At 39.7% G+C, this 18,826-nt stretch overlaps 2 protein-coding genes across 2 annotated transcripts; both read left to right on the top strand.

The window, feature by feature from the left end:
* The first annotated feature begins 12,937 nt into the window (after positions 1-12,937).
* Positions 12,938-13,726, top strand: LOC120296421. Its single transcript, XM_039318383.1, has one exon. The coding sequence runs from the start codon at positions 13,206-13,208 to the stop codon at positions 13,545-13,547; it is 342 nt and encodes a 113-aa protein (XP_039174317.1). The 5' UTR covers positions 12,938-13,205; the 3' UTR covers positions 13,548-13,726.
* Positions 13,727-13,760: 34 nt separating this feature from the next.
* LOC104452736 (bZIP transcription factor 12) lies at positions 13,761-16,777 on the top strand. The gene is made up of 4 exons (XM_010067204.3): positions 13,761-13,985; positions 14,435-14,506; positions 15,060-15,089; positions 16,348-16,777. Exons 1-4 carry the CDS (start codon positions 13,800-13,802, stop codon positions 16,426-16,428), a joined length of 369 nt encoding a protein of 122 aa, XP_010065506.2. The 5' UTR covers positions 13,761-13,799; the 3' UTR covers positions 16,429-16,777.
* The last annotated feature ends 2,049 nt before the right edge of the window (positions 16,778-18,826 follow it).

The raw sequence follows: 18,826 nt of genomic DNA, 5'->3' as shown, positions 1-18,826 counted from the left end.
CTAAAATTTGGAAACCTGTTAAGAAAAATTGAACAAAGGCTGTTTTTAAAACTAACTCACCAGGACCTAAAAAAATTTGGGTACTAAAGAAAATTTGAGATTTCTTTTTTATTATAGGTTATTGTTAAAAGGAAAAGCAAATGATACTTGAACAGTGGCTGTTCTAACATATGACTGGAGATTTAAGCAATTTTGTAAAATTAGAAAAACAAAAAGGAGAAAATGTTTCGTTTAGTGGGAACAACAAAAGAAAAATTATTTGACATGAAACAATGAGAATTGGAAGTTTGATTATCAACAATGTTTCTTTGATGAAAAGTTTGAATTATAGTCTTCTGAGCATAAGTCAGCTATATGATACAAGATTTAGAATCAATTTCCAAGAAAATGTTTGCTCTCTAGTTAGTTGAGACTTCTCTCAATCTTTCACTGCGCGAAGACATGGTAATATTTATCTTCTGAACATAAGTCTAGAGAGCTCTCAATTTCTTATATCAATTCAAGATGAAGCATATCTCCGGCATTGCAAGCTTGAACATGTGAGTATGAAATAGATTGCTAAACTATCGTCTAAGAAGCTAGTTCGTAATCTTCCCAGAATGGTGTACCAAAAGTCTGAGTTGTGTACTTTATGTATTTTGGGAAAACAGGTCAAAAACTCATTTAAACCTATAAATCATGTTTTGGGTCATATGTAAACCAGGGAAGTTACTCTTAAGGAATAACTGAGCTTGCGATCCTCATCATGCGTAATGGTTGCTTATGAATCGCAACTATAGAGAATAAGGGTTGCTTAGTTGATTGAAATCACTATTTTTAATGTACCATGCACACATTAAGTCTGATCATTCTCCTCTCCCACCTTTTGCAATCAAACAAGCGTTAAGAGTTGTAGATTTTATGAAATAGAGTGATGAATTACCTAATATAGAGCTTTTCTGTCGCATCTCATTTTGTTTAAGGTGTGCGATGGCACTTGTGCATCAAAAAATCAGGCACTTGTGTAGTGCTTTTCCAGATCCGAGTGTGGGAGCATTGGGGAGGGTTCACTGGCTACAAGGGGAAAAAGCTTGAATCATCACAAGGTTCTCATGCCGCAAGATATTATTGACAGAGCCAAAACATCGGTATCTACGAGCTGAGGATGAGAATCTCGAGTTGAGCGTTATTCATCTTCTTGGTAATCAGGATTTTGGGCTTCTTTGCCCTTTCTAATCTTGTCCGAGTTGTGTATTGCATTTAGATATCACAGATTTAGGGAAAATTACAAAAAAAGTTCTAAACCTATTGCAATTGTGCCAATTTAGTCTTAAACTTTTTTTTTTTTGGCCAATTTAGTCTTAAACCTTTTGTTTTTGTTTCGGTTCAGTCCATCCAGCCATGCATAGTCGGAAAAATCTGATGTGGCATCCTAGTTAGCGCCGGTCGGCGTTGCCGATGTTGACATGGCACCGGAGAGCAAAACGTCGTCATTTTGCTTTAAAAAAAATAAAAGCCAAAGAGAAAAGGCAGAAGAGAAAAGTCGTGTGGCTGCTCCTTGCTTCTTTCCAAAATCATCTAAAAAACCCTAGTGAGATCTCCTCCGAAATTCTTGTAGATTTTGAGTTGATTTGATATCATCTTGCGATTTCCTCAATATCCTTCGTGAATCAAACCCCTTTTTGGCCAACGCCATTGTTCATCGCTTCTTGCCCGAATCGAGAAGACCTGAAGACCCAAAGACCTGATTCGGCCACAACTTGACCCAATTCGTTCGTTGCTACAATTGAGAAGATGAGAGACCCGAAGACCCAAAGACTCGATTCACCCACAACTTGACCCGATTCGTTCATCCACAGCAAACACAAGCAAGTGAGGTGGTCCCAATTTGATTGTGTTGTCGGCAAGTGGTGATCTACGCGGTGGGTGGTCATGAAGTCAATCAAAATTTGTCAAAAGGTATATTGTCGTGGTCCTAAACTATGTTTTGTCTCTATGTTTGTCTTTGTCGTGTTCCCAAATTATTTTGTCTCTATGATTGTCTTTGTCGTGTTCCCAAATTATCTTATTTCTTCGCATGCGTTGAACAAACCAACCGTTTGGTTTTAAACTGAAAGTAGATTAGTGATTCTGAGCAAATTAATTTCAAAGTTTAAGCATAGAAGTACACTCTTCAGCTACCTAAACAATGAAACTATTGTAAAAAATCCTGAAAAGCCAAAAGACGATATCCATGGAAGTGATGGTAGGAAAGAATTGAGATAATATGAAGTAACATTCTAAAATTAAAGCCTTGTGATCCATGCTGCTTGTAATACATTGACCTGCTATATCTATATACAAAGAACCTAGCATCATGGTCTTTTTTCTCCTTCATTAGTTGCAAAAAAACAAGATCACATCTACTATGGGAGAAAAATTTCTTTTATTAGCCCTAAGATTTTTGGCATCGACTTCAAGTAGCTATACAAACCAAATATCTAACTTGAAAGCAAACTAATTTTATGCCACTATTCACCTTGAACTCTCGTATCATAGGTACTATATATTTATTGAACTAGTTAATTCCTGTAAATTAGAGAGAAATTTCACTTGTAATTATGAGACGGGAAGGATTTCGCACTTATGCTCAAGTCAAACTCTTTATATTTATTTAGCACTTTTGGCCATTCATGTTAAAATCTCCATTATGTGGCTTCTTACAACATATATTGCGTTCTTTTGTGTAGGGTTGAGATGAGTGACAAGTCGGCATGGGCTTGCCTTTTCCATGGTGAAATTTTTTACCGTCGCCCAATGCTTGAATATGTTGGGGGTAAGATTGATTTGGTAAAAATTGATATCGGTTCAAGGAGCTATGAAAGCTTCATTAGAGATATTGAGAATGGGGTAAATTGTAAATTTGAAAAACTTTATTTTAAGTTTCCTGGAAAGTCTCTAGAAGATGGGTTGAGATATATATGGAATGAGAGCAATGTCATTGATTTACTTTTCAGTTATTTGCATCGTGGGTTAATTGAGATATATGGAGAAAATTTTGCAATCGATGAGGCAGTTGAGGGTGATGGTCAAGGGGTTGGTGTGGGTGTGGGTGTGGGTGAGGGTGATGGTGAGAGTGCTAGTCCGAGTGAGGAATTTAGTCACGGGGGTGGTGAGGGTGAGGATGCTTGCCCAAGTGAGGGTGTTGGTCAAGGGATTAGTGTGGGTGCTCGCAATGATATTGGTTTAGCGAATGAGACAATTATTGAGCACGAGGATGACTTAGATCCTAATAACTTAGTTGATGAAGGTAATTTTATTGACATAGAGGGAGATATTCTGGATGACGACAATGATGATGAGACAAATTTTCTTGGCGATGTAAGATTTTGGACTGATGATGATGATATTGATAATGAAGAGCTTCTAGAAGCAAGGTAGAATATAATTGAGTTTGGTGGGAGGGTTACAAAGGATTTGATTATAGGGGAACCATCCACAGCATTAGTATCATCTCAACCATTAGATATGAATAGTGGAGTTGATGTTGAAGCTGGTTACGAGGCAGTATTATGATCTGAGATACCTATGACAGTTTGGGGTCTGATGTAGAGGGAGAAGATGATTTTACTAGAAAGAGAAGTAGGTTTTCAAGATATAATCCTAATTGTGCTGTGCCCATGTTTATTGTGGTTATGACATTTGATAGTAGTAGCCAATTTAAAGATACTTTGAAAAAGTACTCAGTGACTGAACGTAGAGAGATAAAATTTACAAAGAATGATAAGAAGTTTGTTAGAGCAAAATGTGTTAATGAGAGTTGTCCTTGGAAGATTTCTAGCTTTGTTGATGTTTGTTCTGGATCATTTCATGTCAAGACCTTACATTCAGAGCATACTTGTAACATTTGCTTCAAAAATATGAGGGTGACAAGTTTTTGGTTGGCAAATCATTATCTTCCTACAATAAAAGCAATGCCAACTATTAAAACTATTGCTTTCAAGGAATTAATCAAGGAACAGTTGGGTTTAGATGTAAGCATAGCTCAATGTACGAAGACTAAGTTGTTTGCTTATAAAGTGTTGATGAGAAACTATAAAAAGGAATATGCAAAACTGTGGGATTATGCGGAGGAGCTTAGGGAGAAAAATCTTGGGAGTACTATTACATTGAAGGTTGAAAAGCCAGATATGCACTCCAAGGCATTGTTTGAAAGAATGTGTATCTGCTTTGCTGCTTGTAAGAAATGGTTTCTTAGTGGATGTAGGCAAGTTGTGGGGTTAGATGGTTGTTTCTTGAAAGGAATTTGTCAATGTCAGATCTTATGTGCTATTGGAAGGGATGCAAATAATCAGATATTCCCAATTGCTTGGGCGGTTGTTAGAGTTGAGAGTAGCAACATTTGGACGTGGTTCTTACAAAATTTGATGTATGATCTTAATATTTTTGACACATATGGATGGGGTTGGGTCATAATTAGTGACAAACAAAAGGTGAGTTCTTTAGTTAATTTGCTCGCAAATCACAAGGTCATTTGCTACAAATACAAAGCATGAATTGCAATAAATAAACATAATAACAAATTGGGTGTGGCAGATCTAATGGTGACAGATACAACCCTAACTATACTCCAAGAGAAAACCATAATGTATTTGTGCTTCCTCACTTGCTCAATAACTGGCTCCTTCAATGGACAATGTGTCTCATTACAATTCCAAATCTAATTCTCCATCTAGAACTGAGTGGAAGTTCTGTTTAAGGGTAGGCAAAACTCTCACAAAGGAGTCTGCTAAAGAATTGTCCATTTTCATGCTTGACTCGGTGATCTTACATTGACAAGGTTAAGGTAAATTAATCCACTATCAGCTGTTCTTGGTGCGGTTTGCGTCGTACCATCTTTGGGTGCAATGACGATACCCAACAGAGTGACGAAATTCTCGAATCTCTTTAGAACTGTTGTTACTTGCCTGCAACAACCGTTCATCCTCCTCATAAATCAAATATGGTGCCTTGCCTACCTCTCTCGATAGCAACTTCACGGCCCCCTTCAGAACATGATGCTCCCAGCCCTGAACATCTATTTTGACGAGAAGAACCGGTTTTGACTCTGGTATCACTTCATCCAGTGGGATGGACCTCACTTGAAGTTCTATTTCTTCATTAGACTTGAATGCCAACTTGGCACCGACTGATGAGACAGCACTGTTGGCGAGCCGGCCAACCAACTAAAAACATCAGTCAGCGTGGACATGATCAGCACAACAAAAAGCATAGTCATATACCAACAATAAAAGAATAATTGTGCTCTCAGTCTTCTTATAAGAATGACTGCGCATCAGTATGGGAATTCAAAACATGATCGAGATCATATGACATCTGGGACTGGAAGGAACTAATGCAGATTGAATTCAAAACATGATCAAATCATATGACATCTGTGCTCATGGATGATATATACAAAATTCCTCCAAGTAAATATAAAATCCACAACATAGGCAGGCCAAAATTGTTGCAATTGCAATGAGATTTAGGTGATCCATACGAGCTTTGGAAAATCTGAACGAGAAGTATATTAGGAACTCCATATACCTAACAAACTTTGTCAATCTGAACCAAATGCACCAACTCAAAGTAATATATTCTTCCCAAATGAGCCAAAAGCAGCAACAATACCAAAAATTCTAGGCGAGAAAGAGACGTTCTACGCGAGACCATCCACAAACTCATGTTAGCAATTTGCCCGGCCATCCAGTTCAACAACCACAAACCCATTACTATGACAAACCCCATGTCAATGAAATTTAAAAAAAAATTCAAGTGAAATCAAGACAACATAAATATAAAGCACCGCAATTTCAAGAAGATGATAAAGGCGTTCAGTGAGCGTCAAGCAAGCAGGTGAATCTAAGCAAGCGTCGGATGTAGGCATCGGGCGAGCGTCGGACGAAGATGTTGGGTGAGCCGAGCATCGAATGGAGGTGTCGAGCTGACGCACATGTCGGATGGAGACGTCAGGCGAGCGTCGGCCAGAAGGGTTGGATGGAGGCTTCGAACAGAGGCGTTGGGCGAGCGTTGGCTGGAGGGGTTGGACGGAGGCGTCGAGCAGAGGCGTTGGGTGAGCGGAGGCCAAAGGGTTTCGACGGAGGTGTTGAACGGAGGCATCCACCAAGAATCAATGTCGGGCACCATGAATCAAAGGAAGATCCTCTCAATTTAGGGTTCCTGCTTGATTTTGGGAAATAACCCAGCCAACCCCACGTCCTTTTCTCTTCACGCCTTTTTCTCTTCACGCCCTTTTCTCTTCTGCTTTTTCTCTTTGGCTTTTATTTGTTTTTAAAGAAAAACGACGACGTTTTGCTCTCCGGTGCCATGTTAGCGTCGGCAACGCCGACCGGCGCTGACTAGGATGCCACATCAGATTTTTCCGGTTATGCATGGCCGGACGGACTGAACTAGAACAAAAATAAAAGGTTTAGGACTAAATTGGCCAAAAAAAAAAGTTTAGGACTGAAGTGGCACAATTGCAATAGGTTTATGACTTTTTTGATAATTTTCCCCACAGATTTAAGTTATAGATATTCCACCGTTACTATAACATACATGAGATTTTGCTTATCTAAGTGGAACTTTTGTGCAGGAGTACGTAGATATTGGCTGAGATGTTTCTGGGGAGGGTGTTAGGCATTACTGAAATTGCTAGAAGGAACTGTGAGTTTCCTTTCTTCGTACAAGTTCTGCTTTGATCCTTCATGCTTTGCAGTTAGTCTGTGAAAGAGCTCAAGAACTGTCAGATGGTTCAGTTGCTGACATCTTGAAATTGAAGTTCATTAGCCTCGCTGTGGAATGTGTTATGTATCTTCCCTTTCTACAATTTTTTTTCATGATGCAGTTCATCTTCTTCACAGCTCCCATTAGTTATTTCTTGATTAATAGGGCGGTTGTCAATATCTTCAAGCTATTCGAAAGTTTGATATATTTTCATCCTTAATTAATAATAAGCATGTATAACTTCATAGATTTACTATCGCACGTATGTTGCAAGTGTATAGCACGTACATTGCATGTGTATTCGGTCTGATTTTAAAAATTTGCTATACCAACATTTATTTTGAAAATCGAAATTAATAATGTGCAAAAGTGATCATGGCGAGAGAGGGCAAGAAAATGAAGGGTTTTATTTTTTTTTTGGGGGGGGGGGAATAGAGGGGGCGGCGATGGAGCAGATAGGTGGGAACCAGCCGAGAAAAATAAAAACTTAGCTTTTTAGGTAATGAGTTGCCATTTGCAATGATCATTTCCCCACTTTCTTCAAATTTTTTTTTTTAATATATTGCCCAATGGCATCTTGACCCCCTAACTAAAGGAATAATTTATTTTTCCCTAATTTTCTGGCATCTTTTCATTTTTTTGTTTCCACGGTTTAGGTGTGTATTAGCATTGGCACCCTATTCGGCAATCTATCCAATTATATTCTCTCCAATCTCCGCCTCGACCATGTAGGGCATTGGATGCTTATTATGGAAGCAATCCCTTCGGTTGTACTCGTGCTTGCTTTCATATTTCTCCACATGCTAGAATCGCCTGACAGGCTCATCATGCGTAGACACCTAGGCCTCGTCAAGCCCATCCTCACCAAGACCTCCATATCTGGGGAGGAGGCTGCACTTCGGCTGGCCCAAATCAAGAACGATGCTAGCATACCTGATGAGTGTGACGATGACATTGTGAACACCAACCACAACATTGGTGCGTGATGGGACATCTTCTATCCAACCGAATGCATCCATAACATGCTATTGTGCGATGTTGTCATCTAGTTTGTCCAATAGGCATGTAGAATAGACACTCTAATGCTCTTCGCCCCTTGCTTCTTCGAGAAGCATAAATACAACAACTTTACCAATGCATACCTTCAATTTAGATTCTGCATCAGGTGGGTCTCTCTATTCAAGCATATGACTATGACATCTCTTTGCCCTTTTCCAACCCATTTTATTGACTACTCCAAACACATCTTCCCTATCATTTTCTTCAATCGTGCACATACGTTGCACATTTATCACACGTATTTGGTTTGATTTTAAAAATTTGCTATCCCAACACTTTTTTTGAAAATCGAAACAACTGACGTGTAAAAATGATCCTGGCAGGAGTAGGCAAGAGAATAAATGGTTTTTTTTTTTGGGTGATGGAACCTAGCTTGTCCCGGCTGTAATGATGAAGACTGCACAGCCTATGCCGATTCTTCAAAGCATTGACTTCTTTTGTTTGCGAGATCTATGTTTAGTTTCGGGATGTCGTGCTCATCCTTTTGTTTTAATCTTGCTTGATCTTACCTTTGAATAGCTTTATTTGAGAATAGTCGATTCTTAAAACTATCTTTTCCTCTATTTCATGTGTATTATGTATAGTTATCCATACCCTATGTCCATACTGATTTGCTCTCTTGACTTTTCATTTTCCATATAGTAGTTGCCATGGACATTGAGCGCCTTTTGAAATGGATGATAGCTACCGGGCATTCTTGTTGCGGATAAAAAAGTTGTAGAGTATTAAATTCTGACTCCAAAAAAAATTGAGCTTTCCCTGGAAAATGAACCTACATTGTCTGATATTCTTTTGTGTTATTCTTATCCCCTTTACGAGCTTCTAGATGTAAGGTGTAGCCAACTTAGTGTAGCTCTCGCTTTTTCGAGAAGCATAGATACAGCGACACGCAGACCTTCGATTTAGATTCTACATCAGGTGGGTCTATCTGTTCAAGCATTCGATTTCGATTTCAATTTCGACATCTCTCTACCCTTTTCCAACCAATTTTATTGACTGCTTCAAACACATCTTCCTCATCATGTTCTTCGAGGAAGTATATCACACGTATGTTGCACGTTTATCGCACGTAAATTACACGTATATCGGTTCGATTGTTTGTTAGTGAATCTCATCATGCCTTTATTTACCACGGATGAAGCGGATGCCAATTGAACTCCCAAGGTGCTCACGATACTCTTAAGTGGGAGATGGTATTTCATGCAATATCTATCAAAGCGTCTTACGAGACGAGAAATGTGTTTTGTAAATAATACGATTGATCGGCTGATTGGTCTAAATCCTTGATGTGACCGATATATATAATCCATCAATCGGTCCAAATTCTAGACGTGATAGACATATGAAATGTCTCTGGGCCCCACCCCACGGCCCACATTGTTTCTACTTACGGTATAGGCGAAGGAAGAAGGTCTAGCAAAAACGGATTTATTGGGAAAGAGCGTTTCTCTCTCCCTAGATTAGAGGGCTAATCACTAATTAATTGGCCCATTTAACAGAGTCCAACCCTTGAACTTTAATCAGATAGCCTAATCACAATTACCAACGCTGATAAATTGGCGCGCATCTTTGAAGAAAAAATTAAATACCTTAATAAGGAAAATCACTAAAATCTCGTTTCAAAGGAAAATCTTGAAAGAGATGGTATGCAGGTTGTGTGCTCTACAAGGTTGGCATAACTATTAATGGAGTAGCTTATAAAATTCTAATGAGATTTTGTGGGATCACAACTAACTATTTTAAAATTTTGTTTTTTAGATTAAGTCTAAAATGTGAAAATATGTAACTAGGAGTGGGGATGCAATTAGAAGCCTAACAAATTTGAACTCAGCACCTCTTGCTTTGATATTATGTTAAATTTTGTAGGACAGTAACTAATTATTTCAAAAGCTATTAAATGAAGGCATGATTTATAACATAAATATTTTGACAATTCTCAAGAATTAGTTTTATATTCGGAAAATTTTTCGCTAATGTGTCAAGCAGTGTTCATAACTTCTCATAACTTCATATCCCAAGTGTGTGTGTCTTGTTTTGGTGAATGTGCTTTAAACCTTTAGCACCTTGCTGAAATCATAGTGACAAGGCTCGTCTACTTGAATCGCAAGTGCTGCCGAGTGATAACCTCTCTTTAATCTTGGATTCACATGTTAAGTAAAGATTATGACACTCTTATGGTATCACTCTAGAAAGTATTACACTACTTTTCCCTTCACGGGGTGGTTGATTTCAGGCAAATGGATTGCAGAATTACAATCAAGAACTAGCCTCATAACTCCTGATTTCAAATGATTGAAATTAGGAACTAAATTGATCAACATTGAATCATTTTACGATTATAACAACAACAACAAAAGCACCAATTCACTACAAAAACATATGTTAGCTAAGTGTTTATATTGTTTATTAATGTTGTGTACCGTGATTCGATTCTTGGTAGATGCAAAAGCTTTTTCTTTTCCCTTTGAAAAAGAGATTTCAAAACCCGTTGAAAGACATTTTAATTTAGAATCACATCGAACTTAATCTTTGCTCAAATAGTGAATCAAACTATTCTTTTCAAGAACCCACGATCAATTGGTCCATCCAAGGATGATCCAGTCCAATTTCCGAATCGAATCAGATTTGGTGCTCGCCGGTCCCTTCTCGCCGTTTCGGACCCAACAAAGCCCGGCATCTCGGCACGTGATCCTGGCGTGCCTCGTCGAAAACGTCGTCGCTTCAGTTGAAATCTGCCTTTTTGGTGGCGAGTTCCAATCGCAGCCGTCCGCCCACAGACCGACCGCAACGACCGCGGTCGATGTCACTCCATTGCTTTCCGCATGAAACCAAACGAATCAAAGGGGCTGCGTCACCAGACGGGCGGCAATCTCAACGAGGCCACGAAAGTCAACACTAAAAGTCAACGCACCCCTTCTCTCTCCTACTTGTCTTATCTTCTTGTCCACCTTTCCATACTGAAATGACCATTTTATCCTCGCATCGATTTCTCCAAACCCCCACTTTCCCCTTTGTGCAGGCCTTTTCCTTGCTGCTTAAGTTTTTCATGGACAAACCCAATTTTTAAAATGCCTAGCTCGAAAGCTTAAACTAACATGACAAAAAATATAAAGCTCATAGGCATATTAGCTTTAGGAACTTGAAACCCACATGAAATCCTCTGCACATGCAGGTCAAATTAGGAACAATGAGTGAGAATCAATGTTCGGGAGCTCTGATATCTTGTTAGAATGGGCTGAAAGAACAAATTAGGAACGGCATATAGGACAGGACGTTTAAAGGATTTGATATCCTATTAAAACGTTCGATATGAAAGTTTTAAGTTAATTTGTAGAGGAGCAAATAACCGATAGAAACGTCACGTGTGTGGTGCTTTAACATGAATTATTAGAACATTACATGAAGATATAATCTTTTTTACCCATGTTACCTGAATCAATGTTATTTTTACGAAAGCCTGGAGTTCTAGTCACTACTACAATTCCAATGTACAAAATTTTGAATAAAAGAAACTAGAGTTCACAAATTTCAAAAAACAAAAAGATACCAAACGTGTAAAATCCTTTTACTTCTTTTGCCAAGCTACAAATACAAACAAAAACCCATAAAAACTCCTCCTTCTCCTCTTTAACATATCATAGCATATTTTCTTTTTGACTCTTTCGAAATGGACAATCTCTTTCATTCGATTTCTTTATCATCCTAAATTCGAAAAAGAAAAGAGAAAGAAAATGAATAAAGAAATGCGAAACGCGCTTTCGCCTTTACTGTTTTTTGGTTTCACCGTAAAGAAACGGGCAGCAGCAGCACCGCCGGGTCGTGTCTTCATCCGCAATCCTGCCGACTCCGTGTAAAACCAGACTTTGACCAAAGGACGCACCTAGCCGAAAGTCTCCCCGAGACTCTTCTCAAATTGTGGGGCCCCCTCCCCCTGCTGCCACCCGGCGAAATTACCATCGCGCCCTTCCGTCCGGATGGGATCTCCCTCCGCCGATCGAATTCTCAACCGTCGATTGCACGTATCAGAAGTCGGTGCATCGATGAGAACGAGTGACCTGATATCTGAATTTTTTCAGTTTGTTTAATATAATTTATAATTTTTTTAATACGTTTAATCTAATCCATAAGTTCAAGCTCGTCAATATCAAATATTTCCATGCAATTAAGGAGCTAAATTAACTATACACTAAAAGTTAAGAGATGATATTGTATATATACATTGCACATTGCTCCAAAATGCATGAATTGTGTCAATGCTTCATCATCGATCGACATGCTCTCTAGCCGCGTGCCACGTGACACTCTTGCTGATGCCACCACTAGTTCTCAACCATCGATGAGTATTACGGATGTGTATTGATGATTGAAATACATCGATACATATAGTGAAATACCACGCGTCATTAAAAGATCCATCTATTTCCCAACAAAGCAATCGTGTTCTATAGATGATTTGAGCCATATGATTAGGACAGTATTGCTCGAACTTAAAGTGCTTTGTCATATACATATATATCTTTGGAAAACCACAACATTTTAAAGAAGGATAACGATCAATTGCTGACTCATTTGCAAAGTATATCTCTACTCATAAAATCAATAGAAAGGGATGTCAAAGCTATAAATGGCCGTTGCTCGTATTTGATACTCAAAAATGATCTAGTAAGTGCTTATATGAATCGACTTTCACTTTAAATTCATGATTCGATTTTTTTTCTTTATGGAGCCGTTAGACTTTTGATTTTATTAATTCAAAATCACTCAAAATTCTTGACCCAAAAAGAGTATTTTCCAACCCATCCCGTGGTGGACGAGTTGGTTCGCATCTTGACCCCTCAGTCGGAAGGATAGAGATTTGAAATTTCTCGCCCTCGTTACGCGACTTACTTGCGACGCCGTGGGAGGTGGGTCCCTCGTTCACCACTCGGTTTACGTCGTCTACGCTTGTTTGTATAGCGGTTCTCGGTCACAAAAAAAAAAAAGAGAGTATTTTCCAAAATTAATAATTTTTATTTTCATTTGTTTGGAAAAAAGAAAAATCATAAAATAGAGAGTAAAGAAAATAAAAAAAAATAAAAAAAAAAAGGCGATAAATGCGGCAAAGAGCATCGGCGCCGTTCTCGTGCTTATTATAAATCCTTCCCAAGCGAAAACCCGAACTCCCCTCAAGGCGCAACTTCCTCTCTCCTTCTCGTTCCAACTGCTCCCGACTCTCTCTCTCTCTCTAGAAATCTCTCCGCCGCGGCGATCGGCCGCGCCGCCGTCGGAATCGGAATCGCCGCCGCCTTCGCGGCCGTTGGGGACGAGGTCGCCGCCGGCGAGTGTTTGGGCTTCGTTACCGAGTCGCCCGGGGGGGAAACAGAATCGGGAGACCGCCGGGCTGAGTCGAGGCCGAGCGATACGCGCAGCCTTTCCCGGCCATGGCGTCGTCCAAGGTGATGACCTCGACGACGTCGTCGAGAGGGAATCAGGATCTGCCGCTCCAGTCCTCTATATCATCCTCCCTCTCCGCCCTGATCTCCGATCTCCGGGACCACCACCACAGCAACAGCAGCCACGCCGCCGCCGCCAGCACGAACGCCAGCGCCGCGGATAGCTCCGGCACGGTCACCATGGACGACCTCCTCAAGAACATCTACTCCGACGACAGCCCCGCCACTCCCGATCACTCGCTGTTCGGCCACGGCGGCGTCGGGGTCGTCGGCGACGGCGCGGGGATGCCGGGCGGGGGCGGCGGCGGGGGAGGGACGGCGGCGGGATAAAGACGGTGGACGAGGTGTGGAAGGATATCGTGGCGGGGAGCGATGGGGCGAGCGGCAGGGGAGAGGAGGAGATGACGCTGGAGGATTTCCTGACGAAGAACGGGGCCGTGAGGGAGGAGGACGTGAGGATTGGTGGCGGCGGCGGCGGAGGAGCAGGGGTTACTGCGGGGAGGCTACGGGTGACTTGAACGGACATTTGATTCAGGTGGGGGGCCGGTGGGCGTGGGCGTGGGCGTGGGCGTGGGCGTGGGCATGGGTGTGGGTGTGGGTGTGGGCGGCGGCGTTAGTAACAACAATGGCGGAATTGAGGGGAGAGTGGTGGTCGGAAGAGGAAAAAGAAGGGCCGTGGAGGAACCGGTGGATAAGGCCACGCAGCAGAAGCAGAGGAGGATGATCAAGAATCGAGAATCGGCGGCGAGGTCCCGGGAACGCAAGCAGGTAATTTTATCTGGTCTTCCCCTACTCCTTTATGCATTTCTTGCTTCTTCCAATTTCACACGGATCCAGCGTTGGTGAAAAACTCGTTTCTTTAGTCTGGTCAGTGTGACTTTCGTTGTGAAACGGTCGCTCAGCCTCAGAGAAATCCAGTTACATTTATGTTAATTGGTCCGACTCCCAATGTTGTTGTTTTTTTTTTTAAATTCCTATTTTTCTGCTGTGAACTTTGTATACACACGATGACAAGTTGCTTGCTGGTTGATGTCATTGCCTTCGCCATCTCTTTTTTGTCTTTCTTCCATCTGTCACGCACATTGTAATGGCCTTCGTTGCCAGAAACATTGGGACTGTTAATTTTTTTTTCTTGTCTAAGGTGAATGATTGCTTATCTCTGCGGTCGTTTTAATTTCAGAAGAGGAATCCTGACAATTTTCTTTCTGCTTTTTCAGGCATATACAGCTGAATTAGAATCTTTGGTGACCCAATTGGAGGAGGAAAAGGCACGCCTTTTGAGGGAAGAGGTAATGCTTTGTATAAATTAGGGCTCCCATCGATTCTGGCCATCTGATCAAATTGAGTAAAAATATTCATACAAAGTTCATTGGGGGGCTCTTTTCGTTCAACTGATGGCAGCTCTTTTCATAGTCATACTGTAAAAGGTAGCACCTAACAGGATTATGTTCCATCACCGATTTCTTATTCCATCAGAGCTTCAGTCAACACCAGCCATTTTAGGAGCCTCAGCAGAAACAGACAGTGACGCTATGATGATTAATTTGTTGTAAATGGGGAAGGAACTTGGGTCGAAAAGAAAATCTTGAAAGGGACGACCATTTATCTGGGAAATTAAGAACTAGCTTATGAGGTAGTAGCAATATATGACTATGGCACTTGGAGAAACTTGTGACGGCCTTAACATATATGCTCCAGTTTAGGTTGTCTGCATCCACAACATACTCATCATTGGTTAGTGATGATGAAGCAGATGAATTTCTTTCTTAAAAAAGACACATGTAGATAAGTGTAAGTATTCTTCATTGAGAGAGTTCTAAGAAGTCTGTGCACTATATGCAGGCTGAGAAGAGCAAAGAGCGGCTTAAACAGGTAAATGCCATGGCAATATCTGTTCATCATTTTAAGCTGGAGTTTTTTAAGACTCTGCCGTGTCTTCTTCTGCTTGACATTCTTTTACAAAATGTTGGATAGTTTTACCTGGTAAAAAGTGCAGCTAACTTTGATTTGGTGGACCTTGTAAAGCGAAAATAATGGCAACACTGTTAAGACAATTGTTCAAATAAGGAAGTATAGAGTGATGGATAATGTGCTTGGAAGGTTTCTTGCATGAAAACCGATAGTCTATGCCCTCTTATTGATGCTTTGGTGTCTATCCTGAGAAAAGATGACCTGTCGGTCCTTGTCTCCCCTGGATTCATGGTCACTGATTTAAATACCCTCTGAACAATTTATCTTGTCATATAGAGGTGGTACCATCTGTTGACATAAGAACTGACTTATCATGCTCTATATGAGAAACTATGTTGGTGTGCCACTGTAACACTGAGTTTATTTTCTCCCTTGGTTAAGGGAATTTCTAGTTTCTACACAATTGGAGCATGTGTTGAGCATTGCTATCTCTAGCGAAATGTTGTTTAAAATGTTCAAAAAATTCTTGTGTTTACTTATTATCATGACATATTTCAAAAGTTTGAGAATCGCGATAACACAGACAAGATGTGCCATTTCTGTCTAGATATTGATATAGACTACATACATAAATATAATTAATTGCCCTTTAATCTTCTTGAACGAAACTGGATGCTACTGATTCAGTCTCAAATGAAGCTGATGCTGCTAGAGGTTTTAGTGTCTCCTTGTGTGGAAAGGATTAGCAGAAATAAGGCAACAACGAGCATAATATCCTGTCTGTGTGTTTCAGTGGTTGAGTGTTACACTAATCCATTCCCCAAGAATGATAAATTATATGGGAACTTTATCATTTTACACCTAAAAGGGAGGAAAACCAAGTTCTTCTTGCATCACTGAATGCCAAGTCCTCACATCCTCTGAATTTTATTTATTTTTTATGTTGACTTCTGTGCTGATGGTCCAGTGTTGCATTTATAGGACGTGATAAAGGACTCTTCTTTTGTCTAATATATACTGAATATCGTGTGAAAATGTCGCATCGTTTGTTTTCATCATTCTGAATTTTATCCTAAGAAAAGAAGGTGCAGCACATACTTCATAATCTTGTGACTTTGTTGTCTTGTTTGTTTCCCTGAATTTGAAATTCATCCTGGCATAAAGGTGCACTTGGTTTGGATTTTGATTTGAAGATAAACTTGAGTCCTGTTTCATGCAGCTGGTGAAGAATCTCATTCCGGTCGTGGAAAGTCGCCGACCGCGACGCCCTCTCAGGAGAATCAACTCGATGAACTGGTAGGCATTCTGGTAGGCATGCTTGCCGATGCTTGACTAATAATGGAGAGGCAACAGATTTACCTGACATGTCACCAAAATGACACAGAGGATTCTCTGAGACGAGAATAGTGATTGCTAATGATGCAGATGAACAAATTGGCCAGAGAATCATGATAATGCTAATTTCCAGTTACTCAGGAGAGGCGGTTGTTTCAGAAGCTCAGGAAGTTCACACTGTAAAGAGGAGCTTTCGTCCATTGTGCAGCCTGATATGTCAATATCTTTTCTAGATCGTTGCTTTGACCATGTAGTAAAAACGCGGTTCATCAGTTTGACATATAGAATAGCATGTATTCATTAATTGTTGCCCACTCACCAGCTCTTTTATCTTTCTATATATGCAATAAACAAAAAAAATTTAAAAAAATCTGCCCAAAATCCATGGTCGGAAAATTAAGATGACAAATCTATAAAATTATTTTACAAAGTAACTTCTATAAATTTGTCCAATAAACATATATGCGAAACATATATGTACTAATAAGGACACAAGTGCTCTACTAACTTTCAGGAATGAGATTGAAGTCGAACGAAAATCTTTCGGTTCTTAGCTAGGCGTCTAGAAATGACTCGAATGATTTTAGTCACGAGAACTAAAGAGGTTAAACAGGACAGACAGACCAAAGTACAAGCTCACTGCTCTGTCCATTTCTTCTTCACGTGCTTCCCGCATTCGTTGCCCGTGCCTCCTTCCGGGTCGCTCTTGAAAAGCTGCGTTGAAAAATTCTGCCGATTCATTCGACCTGGTCAACCTATTGTTAAGCAAAAGGAGGGAGGAAAAAAAAGAGGCATAATTGGCTGATTGAACGTAAACCTAATTTAAAATGTTTTTTTTTTTTTTTTTTTTCCATTCTTCTCTCTTCCGTTTAACACCTAAAACACTTCTTCTCTTAATTCAAACAATGGTTAAGGTTGACGCTTCAATTTGAAGAAAGCGTTACACATGGATGATTGTGGTTATTTATCACTTTTTTTTTTTTTCATATTCTAGAAAAAGAAACTTTTAATTAATTTAATTCGAAGAATCTAAATTTGGCACATTATCAAATGCCAAATATTTGTTATCTAAGATCGAACAAATTACATTAAGCGTGGATGAGTGTGAAATAATATTGGATGAGTCAATCTTACTTGTAATAGATATTAAAGTATTAAAGTATTCGTGGTCTTCCCAACCTATCTATGGAATGAGAATTAAAGTCTTGGTCAATGATCTAGATTACCTTTCGCAAAGATAGAAGGATAGTTACTCAGCCAAAGGAAATTCCGAATCCTATAGAAGACAGATCAACATTGATTGGCCGGAATCATCAAGGGTTTCAAGCATTTACAATACCCATAAATAGTTAATTTGGAAAGACATGCCTATAGATTTGAGTGAAAAGAAGTAGCTTCTATTATGACATATTGTGAGATTTTTGTGAGACCGATGTCGACCGTTCTAAAAATTTAAACTGTTAGATGAACAAGTAGTTTAATATTTAAATATTTTGATACACATGAATTCGATGTGCTGCGTCTTTAGAAGAGTCCGACAGCTTTGACAAAAGTGAAATGATAGAAGGTTGATGTCCCCTGTCGCACTAATAAAGCGGGTGGTTTTGAAGTTGCATGTGGGACATCCTTTAAGGCTTGGGGTACATTTTGATTCGATGACATGACTTTCTTAAATAGATCCCCGTGAGGATACTCAAAAGTATAGGATGTGGAAGAACTTCGTTTTAAACCTCTCTTGTTGCAATTAATAGAGTGGCCTCTTGCAACTCTAGTTATTTTTTCATAACCACGAGGTTGACACCTAAATTTTAATTACCTCTTTTCATATTGTATAAGAAATTGAGGAGTTTGTCCTTGACTGGTAAAAACAAGTATGATAGTTTGCATTTGCGTGTTAGTAGCATTAAATAATAACGGGCCCACATAAATTGCATTTTAAATTAGCCTAGTCATAGAAATGCTGAATGGGTTTTACCGTAGAGTCCCTAAACTTCACAGAATTTTCAGGATTAAATCCACAAGAGCATAAAATTCAGGGAAAATTTCAAAAAAAAATCCGAAGTGTCACTATTTTTTCAAATAATTATTCTAGATGAATTTTATTTCAAATAAGGAACTAAAGTGACCTTGGTTATTTCAAATAAGAGTCTGGAGTGACTTTTGTTGTTTCAAATAAGGGCCCGACCTCCTAAATTTTCCGATCGATCAATGATATTTTTGCCATTTCCCATTTCCCATTTCCCTTTTTTTCCTTTATTCTTTCTTCTTTCCATTTTTTTTTTTTCTTCTTCTTCCTCTTCGCTAGTGGCCAGCTGGCCATTGACTAGGTGAGGGAGGGTCGCCTAGGCTAACGAGGGCCACCC

The sequence above is a fragment of the Eucalyptus grandis genome, chromosome 7 (assembly GCF_016545825.1).
Source record: "Eucalyptus grandis isolate ANBG69807.140 chromosome 7, ASM1654582v1, whole genome shotgun sequence".
Taxonomy (NCBI): Eukaryota; Viridiplantae; Streptophyta; class Magnoliopsida; order Myrtales; family Myrtaceae; genus Eucalyptus; species Eucalyptus grandis.
This window is presented reverse-complemented; position numbering and strand designations above follow the sequence as displayed.